At 47.8% G+C, this 18800-nt stretch overlaps 1 protein-coding gene across 8 annotated transcripts in view; it reads left to right on the top strand.

Annotated features, from left to right (window-relative positions):
* The window catches only part of LOC110198680 (scavenger receptor cysteine-rich type 1 protein M130-like), a 42972-nt gene extending 26181 nt beyond the window's left edge, over positions 1-16791 (top strand). For 2 of the 8 annotated variants that reach the window (XM_078150655.1, XM_020973086.2), the window contains exons 11-17: positions 249-569; positions 6550-6858; positions 7185-7214; positions 7641-7751; positions 8450-8542; positions 9934-10073; positions 16521-16791. In XM_078150655.1, coding sequence (XP_078006781.1) covers positions 249-569; positions 6550-6858; positions 7185-7214; positions 7641-7751; positions 8450-8542; positions 9934-10046 — 977 coding nt within the window. In that variant the 3' untranslated portion in view covers positions 10047-10073; positions 16521-16791. The other 6 variants (XR_013485129.1, XR_013485128.1, XM_020973087.2 and 3 more) reach the window with 6 other exon arrangements.
* The last annotated feature ends 2009 nt before the right edge of the window (positions 16792-18800 follow it).

The raw sequence follows: 18800 nt of genomic DNA, 5'->3' as shown, positions 1-18800 counted from the left end.
GGAGAGGTTTCTTAGAAGATGCCTGGATGAGGTCATTGTAAAGTCAGGGGTATGGAAGCTGGCTTAGCTGACTATGGAAGTGACCTTCTATGGTGAAAGCCCCAACTCCTTCAGGAGGCATCATGATGCAGGGACACATGCTGCAGTTGTCTCAGCTCCTGGGGAACCGACCAGAGCAGAAGGAGGGAATCTTACGCCCAGATATTATTCAGGAAACCTCTTTCATCACTAATGCCTTTTCTTTCTAGGGGTCCTGGCTTTGAGGTTGCACAGTGATACCAGTACTCAGGACTGTGCTGGACGCCTGGAGGTCTTTTACAATGGGAGCTGGGGAAGTGTTGGCAAAAGTAGAATGACTGCAGTCACCCCCGGGCTGGTGTGTGGTCAGTTGGGCTGCGGGGACAATGGGACTGTGCAAGATGCCCCTTCCCACAAGGCAATCTCCGGGTTTGCCTGGGTTAATGACATTCAGTGCCCTGATGGGCCTGCCTCCCTCTGGCAATGCCCATCTGCATCGTGGGGGAAGAAATACATGAGCCCAGCGGAAGAGACCTGGATCACCTGCACAGGTGAGTGTCCTCGTAGCCAGGTGAAGGCTCAGGGGAGGCTCAGGAGGCCTGGGAACAGAGTGATTCTGCCCACCTTTCAGCCTGGCCAGGTTCACTTACCTTTGAGAACATCCCAAGATCAGACAACTAGGCATCTGACCCTAATTCTCTCTCTTAATCAGACGCACAATATTTGAATTGGCAAAGTCACTGATGCTCTCTGGGTCTCAGTTTCCTCTTCTTTAAAATGAGAATTTCTAGTTTAGTTATATTATAATAATGCAAGGCAACTCAAGTTTTCTATCATCCAGTAAGTCAGTCAATAAAATTTTATTAAGATAATTAAATTTACTGTCAATAAAATCGATCAATCATTAACTCCTATAGGCCAGGCACTTTGCTAAGCACTGAGGATCCAAGCGCTTAGAAGAACAAACAGTCCCTGTTTTGAAGGAGCTCATAGTCTTAAGGGGGAAATGTGCAAACAATGACATAGAAACAAGATAGAGATGGGAGGGTCAGCAGAGAGAAGGCATTTAGCATTGGGGGAGGAGCAGGGGGTGTGCTTGTGTGTGTGTGTGTGTGTGTGTGTGTGTGTGTGTGTGTGTATGTGTGTGTGTGTGTGTGTGTATGTGTGTGTGTGTGTGTGCATGCTTAAAAAGCTTCCTGGAGAAGGTGAGCTTTTAGGTGGACCTGAAGGGAGATAGGGAGGGTAGGAGCCAGCCAGGAACAGGGATAGTCAAGGAAAGTGTTGGGAGTTGGAATGTCTTTTTCAAGGAACAGCCAGGAGACCAGTGTCACTGGCACAGAAAACAGGTTGGGGAGGGAGGTGGAAGAAGACTGGAAAGGGAGGAGGAGACTGGGTTATGAAAGGCTTTGAAGGCCAAAGAAAGCATTTTGTATTTGATCTTAGAGGTGATACGGAGCCTCTGAAGTTTATTGAGTAGGGGGGTGATATGCTAAGACCTGCAATTTAGAAAAATCACTTCAGTGGCTAAGTGGAGGATGAACTGGAGGGAGCAGAGACTTTAGGCTGGTGGACCCCCCCCACCTCCCAGCAGCTGTTGCAATAGTTCAAGGTCAAGGTTATAAGGGTCTGCCCCAGGGTGGGGGCAGCTTCAAAGGAGACAAGGGGGGCTGGTATTTGAAAGCCTTGGCAATGGATTGGATATAGGGGGGAGAGAGTGAGGAGCTCAGGATGACACCTAAGTTGTGAACATGAGGGGCTGGGAGAATGGTGGGGCCATCCAAAATAATTCTGAAGAGGGGATGGTTTGGGGAAAAGAGAATAAGTTCAGGTTCTGATGTGTTAAATCTAAAATTTCTAGAGCAAGGAGTATGAAACCCAAATAGAAAAGATTTATTCCAGCACAGATGGACTTAGAAGACCCCAAATTCATGTTATCTAGGTTGTATTTTTATTTATTTTGTTAAACATTTCCCAATGCCACTTTAGGCTGGTGACACTTCTGGTCTAGAGGACATTCAATTTGAGATATCTAGTAGCCAATTAGAGATTTGAGACAGAGGCCACAAAAGACAGTAGGTCCAGATAAGTAGATCTGGGAGTCACTAGGATAGACATGGTAGCCGAATCCAGGGGAGGCAAAAGAGTATAGAAGGAGAAAGGCCCTGGGACAGAACATTGAATGACACTGACTGTTGGTGGGAATGACTGGATGAAGCTCTCTCAAAGGAGATGGAGGACAATGAGGAGATAATGGTGTGGAAGCCTAAAGCAGAGAGTATCTTGAACAAAGGGTGATGGCCAAGTTGAATCGCTATCATTTTTTTTCTCTTCTGTTGAGTTTTGTTTCCTCTTTCTGATGGTTCCTCCTCTTGGTTTCAATTTTTACTTACAAGTTCACTAACGTGAAAATTTGTTTAATAGGAATGTAAATATATAGCCTATATCAGACTGTGCACCATCTTGGGGAGGGTGGTGGGGAGGAAGGGGGAGAAAAATTTTAAACTCAAAAGCATATGGAAGTGATTGTTGATAAATCAAAATAAATTAATAAAATTAAAAAAAATAAATCTATCCTGTTCTACAGGAAAATTAAATGGGAAGGTGATAAGAAAAGGGTGGGGGAGATAGAAGGGAGGGCAGATTAGGGGTATTCAGAATGCATGCCATTTTGGGATGGGAGGAGGGACGAGATGGGGAGAAAATCTGGAACTCAAAATCTTGTGGAAGTGAATGTTGAAAACTAAATATAAATAAATTAATTAAAAAAAATAAATAAGAAAAAGAAAGGGTGATGGCCAATGTCATAGACAGCAGAGAAGTCATGGAGGGAGAGCAAGGATGGAGAAAAGGCCAGGAGATATGGCCATTAGGAGACCACTGGAGAGAGCTGCTTCCCTTGAGTGATGAGGCGGGGAGCCAGCCTGCCTAGGGTCTGGAAAAGGAGAGAAAGGGGAGGAGACATGTAAGACCACAGCAAGATGGACAGATGGGTTTTTAGGGATGGAGGAGACGAAGGTAGTCTGTGGGCAGCAGAAAGCAGACAGACTGCAGATGGGTGGGAGGGCAGCATGCTGGAGAAGATGGGATGGAGCAGAATCACTCTCACAGGTGGCAGGTTGATTTAGGAAGGAAAAGGTCTGCCTCTTTGTAGGAGACAGGCATGGAGGAGAGAGCAGCAGAAGGCCTCTGGATGCTATGAGATGAGGAGGAATAACCCTACTTTGGACTCTCAGAGACTGGCCCCAGAGACATATGAGACCAGGATTTCAGCTGAAAGGGTAGGGGCAGGGAGAGCCATGGGAAGTTTGAGGAGGGATGAGGTTTGGGAGAACTGCTGTGGAGAGTGGGAGAGGAAGGTCATTAGGAGGTTCTAAGCAGATGGCTCAGTAGCGAGGCCCCAATTGAGGTTGTGTCACATGAAACTTGTAGTGAACCCAATCAGCACAGTTGTGTGATTTTCCCTGGCTTCACTGTGCAGCCCCTGAGAAGGAACAAAAGTGGTCAAGTAGGTGGTGGAAGTGACCCATGACTGTGGCTCAGCAGGACAGGGCCCTCACTAGGATAAGAGAGTGAGGCTCTCAAGAAAAGAGGCCAGCGTAGCATTGGACAGTTATCACCCACTACCCAGAGAGAAGCTGTAGGGCAGAGAAGCACTTTCTCTATTGTCTCCAATTCCAGGGATTCTGATCAGGCCATCAGAGATCTGTGGACAGCTCTGAAATGTCTGGCTCCCACATTCCTCCTGTCCAGTGGACCTGGGATCTCATTATCAATGTGGATAGCTGCCCCGTCCACCTGACTCTTGTCCATATGTCCTTCTCCCAATGGGCTGGGGCTTCTCTTGACTCTTCACGCACACCAGTGGATCACACCAGCCCTTTGACAGTTTGACCATCACATGATCAGCTCATATTCATTTTCAATCACACAACTTTTTCTGATATCCAGATACTGTTTTTTCTTTGTAATTTCTTATCAGTGAAAATATATGGCTGACTCATACCCACCAAATTGCATGCCATCCTTCACCCCATTGACATCTTTGTTAGTCTCACATTTAATACTTGAGAAACAGGAGTTTTCAAGGACTCACAGTAACAGTGATAGAATGTTGGTAGGACAAAGACAGGTCTTCATTTCAGGGAGATGTTTGGGGGCAGCAAGGGGTTCTGCATCCTTCAAGGGCAATACAACCCCCTCTTCTCATATTGTTCTATTCTGATTCCTACTCACCATTCACAGGCTCTGCCCAGGTTATAGCCATATTGGTGAGGGACTCCAACAGGCTATGATCCCAACTGGCCAATATTAGCCTAGAGAAAGTTAGCACTCTTCATGTAATTGTTTTATCATTATCAGAGAGGACCAAGGATGGTTAGACTCCTCTAGACTTCCAGGGAAGAGGAAAAGAAGTAGGCATTTATGAAGGACCTAAGATGTGCCAGGCACTGGACTAGCACTTACCCAAATAATTGGTCCACTAATACTTAAATGGATAAAAAGAGAGCGCTTAATATGAAGCCATTATCCTTCTGAAGAGGAAAAAAATGTGAATTTCAATGACATTTACAAATACTGTTAAATGTTTTCGATAAAGGAAGCTGCAAAGCTAGGGTCAACACACAATGGACCCATGGCTAGCAGCCCTAGGAGAGGAGACAAGGATATCTCCTTCCTTTTCCTCTCTGGGCAGGGTCTTTATTTGTTCACCCTTTGCATAAATGGCCACATGTGATTTTTAAAAAGATTCCTCATCTGTGCTGCAGGATCAAGTGTGGGAGGCTTCAATACCCCTGCTCAGCTCTCGGTTTTCTTCCCCTTTTTCTACATCTGCTGAGATCCATTTCTTATGGTCCAAGCAGCTTCAGCTCCACTGCTTTCACTGATTGGCCGGGACCAGCCTATTCCCCAGTATTAGGGTGTGAGTGCTGACCCTTGGCATGGACCTTTCCTGATAACCTTCAGCTGTGGTTTTAGGGAACTTAGGGTATCTGAGTGTCTTAGGGCACTTAGGTTTCTCCGGAGGGGAACAGTCATATGTGCCATAAAGATCTTGGGTCAAGAGTAGACCAAAGCTAGGAGCTGCACCCTTTTGTCTTGATTTGGTATAGGGGATTGAAGAAGGAAAAATATCTCTGGGACTCAGAGACCTCTTCCCCTCCTCCCATGGGCATGAGGCCACTGCGCTGGAATGCACTCTCCCTGGAATAATGACCAAATCCACCTTCTTTCTTGACCTAGGGTGTGTTTTATCTGTCTATTCTCTGTCATCCTGGACCCAAGGTCCTGAGGCTAGGGATGTTTTACTCCTCCTGGCGAGCTGCTATTTCATTTCAAATGCCCTTGGCATGCTTTCCCCTGCCCCCACCCCCCCACCCCATTTAAGTCACTTAACTAGACTCTGTGTGTTGGAAGATACTTTTGGTCCCACTCTTGACACCAGGAAATCTGGGCACTAAGACTTTTTTCCTCTTCCCTAGGCTTCTCTTCACTCCCACCCTGCAAACCCCCTAAATTCTTCACAGTTTGAACAGACTTCTTTGAAACCTTTCAGCAGTAGAGGAGAGAGCAATGGAATTCCGTGTTACCCCTCCTGGCCCCCACTCCCCACAAGCCATCAGTTTCTAGAATGAAAATCCTGGTGGGGCTTGGTGTGAGGAATCTGTGTGGATTCTTGGTTAGGCACCTACAGCTGTTTATCTATGTTCAAAGGATGGGGCTTCACAGTATCAGGCATGCTGAGGCAGAGACTGCAGCTGTTTCCCCCTTTCTAGGTATCACCCGGGGAACAGGAGAAGAATCTTAGGAAAAATAATTTCCTTTTTTCTTTTCATGGTCTTTTATTGAATGCAATTTTTATTGCATTATGATATGAAACAGATACACTTAATATTACTCCTTTCCAAGAATTTGGCTGTGATACTCCCTGGAGTTTTCATTTTGAGGTTTCTTTCAGGTGGATTTTGATTTCTGTTTTACCATCTGGTTCTATGATATCAGAGTAGTTTTCCTTGATTGTTTTTGAAATATGATGTCTGGGATTTTTCTTTGATCATGGCTTTCAGGTAGTCTAATAATTCTTAAATTATCTCTTTTCAATCTATTTTCTATGTCAATTCCTTTTCCAATGAAATATTTCACATTTTCTTCTTATTTTTAATTCTTTTGACTTTGTCTAATTATTTCTTGGTGTCCCATGGAGTCATTAGCTTCTGTTGAGGTTTAGGGGTGTGGGGAGGTTGGGATCCCAAAATCACAACACAGGGGTCCTGTCCGAAAGAATTTGACCCAAGCTTTCTTTCAGCCAAAGACAAGGTTTATTAGAACATCCATCATATTAGGCAGACTCTTAAGGAGTCTGAACATTGCTGAGCTATTGGCTAGAGAAAAATAATTTCCTTACATTATTGGTTAATTCTCTGGCTGACCGAATGACTGGAACCCAAGCAGGCAGGTCACCCCTGACATTCCTGTGCATCTTCTTGGGCTCTTCTGCCACAGGATTAATAAGGGTTGCTTCTGTACTTCCAGATAAAATCCGACTCCAAGGAGGAAGCTCCCCGTGCTCAGGACGTGTGGAGGTCTGGTACAAAGGCTCCTGGGGCACAGTGTGTGATGACTCCTGGGACCTGGCCGATGCAGAGGTGGTATGCCAGCAGCTGGGCTGTGGCTCTGCTCTAGCTGCCCCACCAGAAGCTGCCTTTGGCCAAGGGATTGGGCCCATCTTGTTGAGTAATGTTGGTTGCCAAGGAAATGAGTCATCTCTGTGGGACTGTCCTGCTGATCCTTGGGGGCAGGTAGAGTGTGGGCACAAGGAAGATGCCAGTGTGAAGTGCTCAGGTAAGGATCTACAAGCTGGCCTGAGACTGAGAACAATGGCCCCCAGTTGGGGAAGGAGGCTGTGACATGATGGCCTGGGGTCATGGGAAGGGGAGGAGGCCTTTGCCTGCATAGCTGAGGTCTCCACTGGTCTTTGGAGATGCTGCCATTGCCAGTATTCTCCTTAAACCTCTCAGTCCTGTGGGAGGAGACCAGGGGACTCTAGAAGTCTTGGAGACTCTAGACGTCTTAGGTACTCTTGTACTGACCCTAGGGGCACAGACAGGAATTAGGCTACCCTGACCCTTGAGCCCAGACTGCAGCTTCCCCTCTCCTTCTTCCTGCAGGTGTTTCCAAGGCCGCTGGACATTCTGAAGGTACATCTTTGCCCACCCAGTCACTGTGATGAATCATGATGGGAGGTGCTGATAATGCCAGTAGCCAGTGGGGGAAAAATAGGTTTAGCATTGCCCACTGTCCTTGGCCAGGTCTCAGGCCTGCTGGCTCCTAGCAGGCACAGGGATATTCCTCAGTCAAAGGTCCATGACTGTTGAGCAGCTTCATTGACTAGTAGTGGGGCATGAGAACTACCTTTGATGTGACCCCCTTCTCCCACACCATAGCTGTGGTTTAAGGCAGATTAGGTAAACAATGCCTTGGTGACATCTGCAAACTGTGCCTCAGGAGAGGAAGAAGGCTCATCATTGGAATGCTTTGTCTTTCCTAGGAGTCTAGGAGCCTTTGAATTTTTGTTTACCTGGAGTCTGGGACCTGGTTGCTCATCTCTCTCTCTTCCTTCTCAGGACACAAAGGCTTTGTGTTGCCCTGGATCTTTGGAGTCCTCCTTCTGGTCCTGCTTGTCTTTGCTCTGTCCTTTTGGGCTCAGGCTAGAAGATGGAGACAGCGAGTTGGAGGTGTGGGGCACCCCCAGACCAGCAGGAAGGGCAGTCAGGTCTCTGGGAGTCAGGAGGATGCTTAGCCCAGAAATGATGGCCCTTAGAAGTGGGGTGGACTGATGGACAGGATGGGGAGATGAAAAGAGAATGGATCAGCCTTGCTGGGGGTCACCTGGGCTGGTAACGAGGAATCATGCAGAGCTGGGGGCTGGGTATCAGCTTCTGTGTAGGGGCCAGGAAGAGTTGGGAAGCTGAAACTTAGGAGGAGAAGCTGTGCCAAGCTGCCAACATCTTCATACCATACCAGGAATCTTTGACTAATTTTCTCCCTTCATTCTTTACTGAGCATGGAGAATTAGAGTAGGGAGAAGAATGTTTGAGGTCTCCAGTTGGAAACAACCTTGCCTTGTAAGAATGTAGAATCAGGCTCCAGACAGGCTATGGGTAGGACAGGTGCTGTGGAAGGCTGAGTCCAATGGGACGACTCATTTGACCAGTCATTTGACTTTCTCAGAGCAGAAAAGCTACACAGGAACTGGGCAGGAAATAAGGTCATGGAGGTGACTGAAGATGTGAGACAAGGGGAGCAGCTCTGGGGCTCAGGGTCCACCAGCAAGGAGGCAAAGGGGCCAACTACAAAGGTGGCATGATGAGAGGGCCAGGCTTGGGGGAGCCCCATCTCAAGCCCCATCTCAGGGAGGATCCTCTGTTTTCAGCTTTCTCCAATGGAGGGGACATGAACCACATGGCCCTGTACCAGAAAACAGATTTCAGATGGAAGGATGACCAAAACTTGCTCAGCCATGCAGGTCTGTGGGTCTCAGTGGCTGTTACCTCAGAAGTGAAGGAATTCCCCCCAATTGAAAGGACTTCCAAATCCCCCCTCCCCATCAGCAAAAAGGGGAGGCATGAATGGCCAGCACAGAAACAGGAGAATTGCTCTCTTGGTGCAGCCTGAAAGCCCTGGCTTTTGAGGGATGCAAAGCCTGGACACTCCGGGTGGAGGACCCCCTTAGAGCTAGGAATGAGGAAGTACCCCCACATCAAGACCTGTGTTAATCCCTGGGAACACAACTGGAAACACGAGACTGTTCTGGCTTTCCAAGGGCTCACATTGAACTGAGGGACAAAGCACACCTAGAAATGTTCATGTACTGGGGCAGTGGAAGAGATTGGGGTGGGGTTGTGGAGGAAAGATTCTGCCCTGTTTTGATGGGTTCTGACACCCTGTAGGGCTCCCAGGAAAAAAGGCTTCAAATCCCACCTCTGATGCGTGGACCTCGAGTCAGGGAGAGCCAAGTTCAAATCTAGCCTCAGGCACCTACTAGCTAGGTGACTTCACTTCTGCCTACCTCAATCTCCTTATCTATAAAGTGGGGATAATAATGACACTTAGCTCTCAGCCTTGTTGTAAGGATAAAATGAGATAATATTTGTAACATGCCTTACGAAGCTTAAAGCACTTTATAACTGAGAGTTTTAATTTATTATGTGACCCTGAGCAAGTCACTTAACCTGTTAACGTAGCAGATAATGCTCCTTAGACGATACCCAAAGGTGATGTGCCTATGTGTATTGGTAGAGAATCTTTCCACATTAATGAAATCATAGCTTATCTTCTTCCCCCTAAATCTGGCCCAGGATCACTTTGTGGGACATAGAAGGCCACACCAGTATGGTGAGAAAGGCTTAAATGTAAGTAAAAGCCAGTGGGCAGGTCTTGGAGGAATGCTGGGAATCACCCTGCTCTCTTTGGTTGCACTGAAGCCGTCAGCCTCAAGCTCATCAGAATCCCCAGCCCCATGGCCGGCAGCTCCTCAGGGACACTTCCTCTTTCTTCTCAGTTTATTTATTCTCCCTGGTTCCTTCCCCCATCCTCACTCTACTCACCCACCAAATGCTGGGTGCTGGCTCCCTACCAGGGATCCCTGCAGGACTGGCTTTCTGGGCTTGATCTGCAGGTAATCCATAACCCTAACCCCTATCCCATTCCCTAGGTGTCAGCAGCTGCTAACTCAATAAACCCACTGGGTAAATCCCAAATACCACCCCTGAAGCTAATTGTCCTTGGCCTGAACCAGTCCCTTTCTGGGATAGTTTTCATTCCTTGGGAATTTCCCAATTGCTAAAGGCTTTTCCTCACACCTTCTCTAAATGGCTGTAGGATAACATACAGATCTGACCCTTTAAATCTTTGCAGAGGTCCCTGATGGATGTGATGACACTTCAGAGAGCAGTTCCAATATCGTCTCTAGGTCAGAAACTCTTCTTGTTCCTTGGAGAAACAAAAAGGACATCCAGCTCCGGAGGTAGCTCCAAAGAAATGGAAAGTCTTTCCAGGTGAGGAATTCCCATTCCTGCCTACCACACTCCCCAAGGGTACTGAGACCCCACTGGCTTCATCCCAATCACAGACTCCTCGGGAGTCCAGAACTTATACCAGGGATTCTTCTGCCACATCTCAGACAGTGGGCTCCCTGCCTCTTCTTGAGGACCCTCAGCTTGGTTGGGACATTGCTATAATCTTTCCCTTCAACTGGTGTCTCTGAAGCTTGTCCCCGTTGCTCTGGCTTCTACACTCTGCAGTCAAGCAGAAAAAAAAGTATGTTCTCTCTTCCATTGTCAGACGAAATCACTTGACAACAGCCGCCATCCCTTTGCCACCCTCACCAAATCTCTCTTCCATGAAGTATTGTGCACAGATCCCTCAGACCCAGAGCAATCCGGGTGGGGCATGAGCTCAGGGTCCCTCACCTGCTTGGTGGCCACCCTCTGGCCATTGAGCAGCTTCTCTTGTTCCTTCCTATGCAATTCCCAGGGTGTGGCCCTACTGTGTCTCATCCTAACCTCCCCACCCCCACTGAAGCCTCTCCAAGGCTCTTCTCCATTGCTCCCCTTCAGCTCCCAATCGATCTCCCAGCCCCTGCTTCTATTCTGGCAGACTCAAAAAGAAGTGGATTCCTGAGGGCCACCCAAATTAATGTTGTCATGATTTTGCTAACCATTTCCCTTGTCCATTTTAACCTGATTCTTTGGCCTTGAGCAGGATATCTCTGGCCTACAGGATCACCACTGATTTCTCAGGTTGGCTTTAAAAACCTTTCATTCTCCAACTCATCTGTGGTTCCCTGGTGTGCCGTCCACACGCCTGCTGCTTTCTTCCCATCTCAGGCTCAGTGTCTTTGCACAGCTGCGCCCCATGCCTGGAATGCCCCTCCCCCTCTCTCCTCTCTTAGAATCCCTGGCTTCAGTGAAGCTCCATTTCCTGCAGTGCCAGCTTCCATCTCACATCAGTGCGGCTGTGTCTGGGTTGCTTGGTGATTTAAATGTCTGTCAGGCTGAGTGGGCTCTGAGGGAGACACTGGGGTTCAAATGACAGAGAAAGAGTAAGCACAGGCCCTCACTTCTATGGTAACGAAGTCATGGGACAGCAAAGGGGTGAAAGGAACCAAAGGCTTTTAGGTGACTCTGCAGGTCAGTGCGTGACAGAAGCTCTTGACCAGAAAAAGACTGGGCACTCCCAGCTCCGAGGTAGTCAAAGCATCACCCGAGTAAAAGTTAGACTTATTTGGGAGGAAAATGATGGGCGAGGACAAGCAGTGTCTCTGCAAAGTAGGGCCTCTAGATGAAGGGGAAGATGACTATTTTGCATGATTTTTTTTTTTGGTGAGGCAATTGGGGTTAAGTGACTTGCTCAGAGTCACACAGCTAGTGAGTGTTATGTGTCTGAGACTAGATTTGAACTCATGTCCTCCTGATTCGAGGGCTGGTGCTCTATCCACCGCACCACCTAGCTGCCCCTGAAGATGGATATTTTGAAGGCTTGGTCTGAGAGTCAACTGAGCCAGTTCATCTCTGGACCATTGAAAAATGAACTTAGCCCCCAACAAACTGACCACGAGGAATGCAATACTTTATAGCAATGAACTTTCTTGATCTCTGACAGTGGGAAGCAGGGCCAGATCACTGATGCACAGAGGGGGTTCATGATGGAGACCACAAATTAGGAAACCATTGGGAGAATGGCTTTTATAAGGTGTTTTCCCAAGGGTAAAATGCTGAATGGTTTTTAGAAATGATGACCACACAGAAAGGTTATGGAAAGAACACAACTAGTCACTGACCTGCTTTCTCATCTCTAGAAGACCTTCATGTGACTGCTCTGTATTTTTCTGAAGGTGTCCTTAACGACCACACAAGGGCCTATCCACCGGAAGGAGCCATCACCACCTTTATACTGAAAGTAAGGGGCTGAGCGGCACTATTTCTCTGTGGCCAAACTTCTTCATCTGGGTCCACAAACTTATGCTTTAGAATATTTTGATAATTGTATTTCAATCTAATTGTTTTCCTTTTTGATGCTCTACATTTAATTTCATGCTTCTAAAAGCATTATGGTGAGAAAGAGTCCATAGGCTTTACCAGCTTGCCAAAGGTGGTCCATGACCCAAGGATGATTCAGAGCCCTCCTTGGTGGGGAGGAAGATGGCCCTCTACCTTGCCTGTGATCTGGACACTCTAGCCCTATGTCTGATTCCATTGGCATAATAGTATAATCAGCTAAATCAAAAGTTGAAACATGTCCAATCGAAAGGTCTCTTAGTTCTTTTTTTGCCTCAGTTTTGTTCTAAGGAAAACACGTTTCTGAGGACCCCCTGGCTGGTCACTCTGTGCACATCCAACATTGCTCCTAAATTCATCAGAACAGAGATTCATACCTCACACTCAAACTTTAACCCTAAAATGCACGTCTCAGACTCAAACCCTAACCCTAACCCTCTGGCCCTTTTCCCACATATGCTTACAGCACCTTGCATGTCCCAGCTCTACTACTTACTTTCTGTATGATTCAGGTCAAGCCACTCTTGGATCTTTTAAAAATGGGTGGAGGACACTGTACCAGAAGACCTTTGTAACTGCTATGATGCCTTATCACTAAATCTAGGAGCCATCCACTTGTAGAAAGAGAATGATGGTTTTCCTGGGTAAAAACAGTAAAAAGTTGAGGTCTCTTCCCGGGACTGGATCCCCATAATAAAAGAAGGCAGTTGGGTCAGGTGGGAGGGCAACAATGGCTTTGCCTTCCTTGTCTTGGTTCTGGAGCAGAATACTTTGAAGGCTCAGTCAGAGAGGCACTGGTGAGTTTCAGATCCCAGGTCAGAGAGCTGTCCTGGACTGAGGGCTGAAAATTAGATGCAACCACAGAGAACACTCATTGTAGACTTGGTCTTAGCGTCTTCAGTGTAACCACTCTTAGCTTGGCTATGGCCGAACAGAACTGTCAGGCCAAACTTAGGAAAGGGAAAGTTAGGGTTTCAAATCCTGTAGCAAAGTCAAGGAGGCCAGGACCTCCAAGGCCTTCAAGCTCATTTCAGTTCTCAGGAGTCCATGGAAAGTGTCCTTTGACCTTTTTTTCTAGGTGATTTTCTAACTTCGCTGCTAAGTCCATGTGACTGGGATCAAAGCCTGTTTTCTCATCTACAAAATGAGGAGTTGGATAAGATAGCCTCTATGGTTCCTTCTAGCTCCAAATCCAAGAGTACTTCAATCCTGCAAACATCCCCATTGTACCAACTGAGGACCAGGGCAATGAGCTGGTGGGAAGCATCTGAAAAGGAATTTGAACTCAGAGCCCAAGCTCCTTCCACTGTACTATATTGCTTGTTCTCCTCTGGCTGACTAAAGAAAAGAAATACATGAGGTAGAGGAACAGGCTCAGAGACTCCCAGAGCAACTTTTCTGGGGGTTCATCATGTAAGGGAGGTGCCCTATGATCTTGTGTTAAGACCCACTGGTCATCATCACCATAGAATGTCAGGGAATGCCCTTTTTCCAGGCAGACCTTCTGACCAGTCTCCAGCTCTCCTTGACCCATTAAGGCCCATGTGCTGCCATTTTATTGGCTCAAGGCCTGCAGTGGGAGGGCACAAAGAAGTCCAGGACAAGAACTTGCCCTCAAGTAGGAAAGTAGAAGTGGCCAGTGGTCAGATGAAGGGCTTCCCTCTGGCCAGTTTCCTCCCCCCCAACCACGTGATGAACCCTTCCCGGCTCAGCTGGTAGAACATCTATTGGGCTTTTGGGCCCAGGGTTCAAGGGCTGGGGCTCTCCATCAAGTTTTGCATGGCATTTCCAAGGTCTAAGATGAGGGTAAGAAGACCCTGGGCTGTGAGCCCCTATGCTCAGTAAAGTTCAGAAGGCATCCATGTCTACACAGGCATAAACAATGAGCAGGAGCTAGCTTGTGAGCCTGAGCTCCTCCTTCCAGAAGGGGCACTGAGATGCCATTCCTCAGCAGCTGTCGGGGAAGGCTCAGAGTCCAGTGGTTCTATCATATGGGGAAGAGCAGGACAAGGAGCAGAAGAGAAGACAGAAGGGTCATGATCCTTGCTTCCTTTGGAAAGAGGGATGGGAGCTGTGTGGTTGTCCCTGGAAAAACTGGAACAGAGACTTCAGGGTGTTGGAGGCCAAGAAGCAGCTCACAGTTGGGCCTGGCCTACCCCCTTGTTTCAGGGGAAGACTGGATTTGCTTCAATTAAGCAAAGGCTGGGGCTCACCTGGGACCTTTGTAGAGAGGCTTCATGCTTCAGGGATGCCAGAAGACTGCCTTCCTAAAATCAGCTTATCATCCATGAATGTTTCCTTCCTGTAGACATCTTCCCCTCCTGGAAGTCTTTTGGAAACATCCCTGCCAGTCTCCCACATGGTTGTCTTCTGGGAGTTCATTTGGGATGATCCAGATGTGCTTCTTGACTCCCATCTTCTCGGACACAACAAGCTCTCAGGGACTTCCTCCTCCAAAGATTGTCACGTACTCATGCCTGGAATGGTCAGCTCCTCCAGAACCAGTCCCCCAACTGAGCTCCTTCTTGGAGAAGGCAGAAATGAATGGCACATTTTTGACCCAACAGCAGTGCCCAAGATCCTGCATTATCATTTGCCTTACAGACCCTTTCAGGAGTCAAGACTCCTTCCCTCAATCTGGTAAAAGGTTTATTGACACCCATGCCCAGCCAGGGAGTGGCCAGTGAACACCTGCTTGAGATGAAGGAGAATGGGACCCAGGTCACATCTTTCTGAGCTAGAGCTTACAGCCCCTTAATGTGTAATGGTGTAATGCAGCCCAGCATATTGTTCAGCCACAGGCTGTGGCCGCTGCTGTCATGGGTAGCGAAAATGACAATCTTTGTTGTGTTTTCCATCTTTTTGTTCTCATGACAGCGTGGCTGAGTCAACTATGGGGACCTAGGCCTCGGTGGCTTTTGAAGTCCCTTTAAGGACTAAGTCTGCAGCCCTATGATAGAGTATGTATTAAGAGCTTGGAAGGGCTGAGTTTGAATTCAGCCCAAAAGGGCAATGTGATGCTAAACAAGCCACCGGCCCCTCCTTTCATCTCCATTTTCTCCTTGGTAAAATGAGGATAATAACAGCACCTGCCTCTGAGGATAGTTGTAAAGACCACATGAGGTAACATGGAAAGGGCTTTAAGGGCCACATGTTTATTATTATAATGATAATAATTTTTGCAGTCATTGCATTCTGATGGCAGGCCTTGCTCACTGCTCTTATCTTTCTGTCTTTCTTCTCTAAAGTGCTATACCATTGAGGTTCATTTCCAAAGCTTTGTTCCAGCAATCAATACATTAGTCAGTAAGTATTCATTAAGTGCTTACTAATTGCCGACACTGTACTAAGTTGTGGGCACATCACACAGAGAATAAGTAAAAGATTCCCCCCAACCCCTCAAAACTGCTTTTAAGGACACTTCCCTTGTAATAGGGGAGACCACGTAAACCAGGCAGAGCCAACGCAATAAATACAGAGGAGCCTGTGGGGAGGGAGAGCAACTAGCAGTTGGGCCAACTAGAAAAGGCCTCCTGGTGATCGTGAGTGCTGGGGATTGCAAGCGTTGGGAGATGGCATTCCTGGCAACAGCCGAATGAAAGCCCACCGAAGAGAGAAGGAGGGTCATCTTGGAGGAAGAAGTGGGCCTCAAGAATGGTGGGCTTTCCAGGAGCCTTGTTATTCACGGTGGTTAAGTCCACAGGAAATGCCGGTGATGGAGGGAAATATTTGGCCCCTCTTTTCCTGCAGGTTGTTTGATGGGTGGAAGTTTTGGGGGAAGCTTTGGCTCTCGGTTTCAGGGCAAGGGTGGGAGCCTGAAGGCTGCGGGTTCCCCACCCCTGGCTCAGGGCCTTCTCCAGTTGAGGCACTTCTAATTTCCTATTAACTTTGGCTTTTGTTTGTGGTACTTGGATGTTGGTCTCAGATGGTTCTACGTCACTGGTCCTGCCCTGCCTTTGGGGAACAGCATTTCCCCTTTTCTATTTGAAGTTGGTTGCTCACCCAGCTCACAATGAAGAGAAGGGCAGGAGTCACAGTCCTCTTTCATTTTCTGAATCCACCCTGCTCTTCCAAGATGCTTTTCTAGAACCTTTGTGAGGGCTAGTCACAAACAGTGGGACAGAGAGAGAAAAGGGGGCTTCTGGCCACTTCTGGCCCTTGCTTCTGAGTTAATCTTCTCTCATCAGGGTTTACTGAGCACCATGGAACAGCACACCATCTGTGGAGTGCCTGGCAAATGCAGAAACAACCCAGTGATGATGGCTGCCATGTTGCTGGCTTGGTTGGAATCCATCTTCACATTTTCTCCTGTACCTTCTCTCACAGATGTTGGTGCATAAGCTGTGATTCTCTTCATTTGGGTCTTTTCGATTTTCCTCATCACCTTGAACCCTGGAGGAGGAGATGAGGAAGTGGCCAATATAATTGTTTGTCTCCTTCTCCAAGGTGGGCTTGGGAGACATCTTTCCAAGGATCCATGATTTCCCTTCGTGTCCCAAGGATGGCTCCAATCTTCTAAGAACACACCAGAACACACAGTTCGCAGCAGAGCTGACCTTTGGAGTAGCAACAGTGGTTGTTTTAAGACTCTCTAAAAATCAGCTGCCTTGTGATCTGTAGATGTGGTGGGACCATAGGCCAGTGGGCAGCTAAGGGGCTGGATTGCTTTAGACCTCCTAGAACATAGATACAATCAAATAAAATTCCTTGGTAACTATTTACATGTAAATAAATGGTCTTAATTCAATCAAAATAAGATCTTTTCTGTCCTTTCCTTGGGAGCAGCTGGTTGGCACAATGGATAAGGACTGTGCCAGGGCTGGAGTCTGGAAGACCTGAGTTTAAATCCAGCCATCCTAGCTGTGCGACCCTGGGCAATCATTTAATCTCTGCTTGCTTCAGTTTCCTCATTTGTAAAATGGGAATGAATAGCACTTATCTTCTAGAGTTGTTGTGGGGATCAAGTAAGATAATAGGTGTAAAACACACAGAAAATGCTGCATAAATGTTTGCTATTATTATTCTGTTTCACTCTGTGTTCTGTTGGTGGAATCATTCTCATTTTCATTTGCTCATAAGGGGTCATTATCGGTATGTAAACATTTTTCCCCTTGGGGGGATGCTTTTTTTCCACTGAGGAAAATTGATTTTAATGCTGTGTCCTTTGATTATTAATATTAAAATACAACATGCCCTTTTCTGAAGCCCCACCTTTCAGCATAGTTTAGCAAGACCTCTCCCATTCTAATCTAGCCCCTTCCAAGGCCAGTCCACCCTTGTGCCCTTACTTTCAAATCAGAGCTGGGGGTGACTCGGTCTATATAGAGGAACCGAAGTCAGGGAGATCCTGGCTAGGTGGGTTTTCCAGCCCAGATTTGCTGGAGGCAGGTTGAGTCCCGTGACCAGGCCACATTCTCCAGCTATTCTTCTCACAGCGATGAAGTAATCGGAGTTGAGAACTCAGCCCACCTCCTCATTAAACGTCCGCCAATCAGTGCTGGCCTTCGTTTGCCAGGGGCGGTCTGATGAGGCGCTGTCCGAAGGAAGAGATGTGGATTTAAAACGGCCTAACATGCTCCTTTGGTCACCTAGAGAGACCACTGATTTATTGCTGGTTTTTCAGCCTTGCTAATAAATAGATAAATCATACCTTATCCCAGGCTTGCTACATCAGAGACTTCGGGGAACCTGCCCTTGGGTGAGATCTAAGCCTCTGGCGGAGCACACTGAGAGAATCTCTTCACTCTGTTGCTGGGCCCATGTTCTCCTTTACCCACCTTCTCTCATATCTTTTCTGTTACTAATTTGGGTAAATTAGGTTTTTTGGATGAGTATTATTTCCGACGTGTATTCGAGGTGGAGCTGCAATTTGCCTTTAGGTAATCAAGCCTTGGGTATAAACCATGGGGTCCCCCTGCCTCATATTGATGGGAGCACGTAGATAGAATTCTAGCCCAGTGCCCCCTCTCTCTGAGGAGAGCAGAGTGTTCACTGGTCCCAACTTCCGGCTTTTCTGTCTTTGGGAAAGGGTGGGGCCAGGGAAAGAAGAGGCTAGAGATCTCTGGCTTCCTCCTGAGCCACACAAAGACAGCCCCTCTCCTAGCAGGGACCCCCCTCTCTCTAAGGTACTGGAGTCAGCTCCCGTAGCAGGAGAAAATAGATGCGTAAGAGAAAGCCTCCGACTCTTGACAAAACCAAAAAACAGGAGTGGGCCCTCTATGGCACGGCACTGTTGGGTAAGGGAAATGTGGAAAACCACCGGGCTGTGCCTCCAGGCCAAAGGAATCTTGGAAGAGAAGGGACCCCTTGGTGGCCTCAGTGAGCCTGGGGAGCAGGCCCTCGCTAGCTCTGACGGCCCGGTCCTGCCCACGTGTGCCGTAGGGCTCAGCCACCAGGGCTGCAGTCAGGTCCCTCAGGTGGTCCTAATTCCAACTCGGCAAGCAATGGTGGCACCAGATAGTCTTATTAGAAGGGCCTCGTTGCCGGAGGATCCCAAGGGGTGCCCTTGGACCTAGCGAGAGGCCCGGATCAGGCCTCAGGATGGACCTAGGTACTGCAGCACTCGGGGGCCAAGAGGATCAGAGGGCAGACGGGGGTGGCCTTGGGGTGGCAGAGCCTTCCTGTGGCAACAGGGTGACAGCGGAGAAGGCCCCCTGCCTCTTCTATGGGGTGCCCCCGGCCCCAAGAGCCTAGTTCCACCCTCAGGGTCTAAGAGGGACGCTCACG

Source organism: Phascolarctos cinereus, unplaced genomic scaffold, assembly GCF_003287225.1.
Source record: "Phascolarctos cinereus isolate Bilbo 61053 unplaced genomic scaffold, phaCin_HiC Scaffold_3;HRSCAF=262, whole genome shotgun sequence".
Taxonomy (NCBI): Eukaryota; Metazoa; Chordata; class Mammalia; order Diprotodontia; family Phascolarctidae; genus Phascolarctos; species Phascolarctos cinereus.
This window is presented reverse-complemented; position numbering and strand designations above follow the sequence as displayed.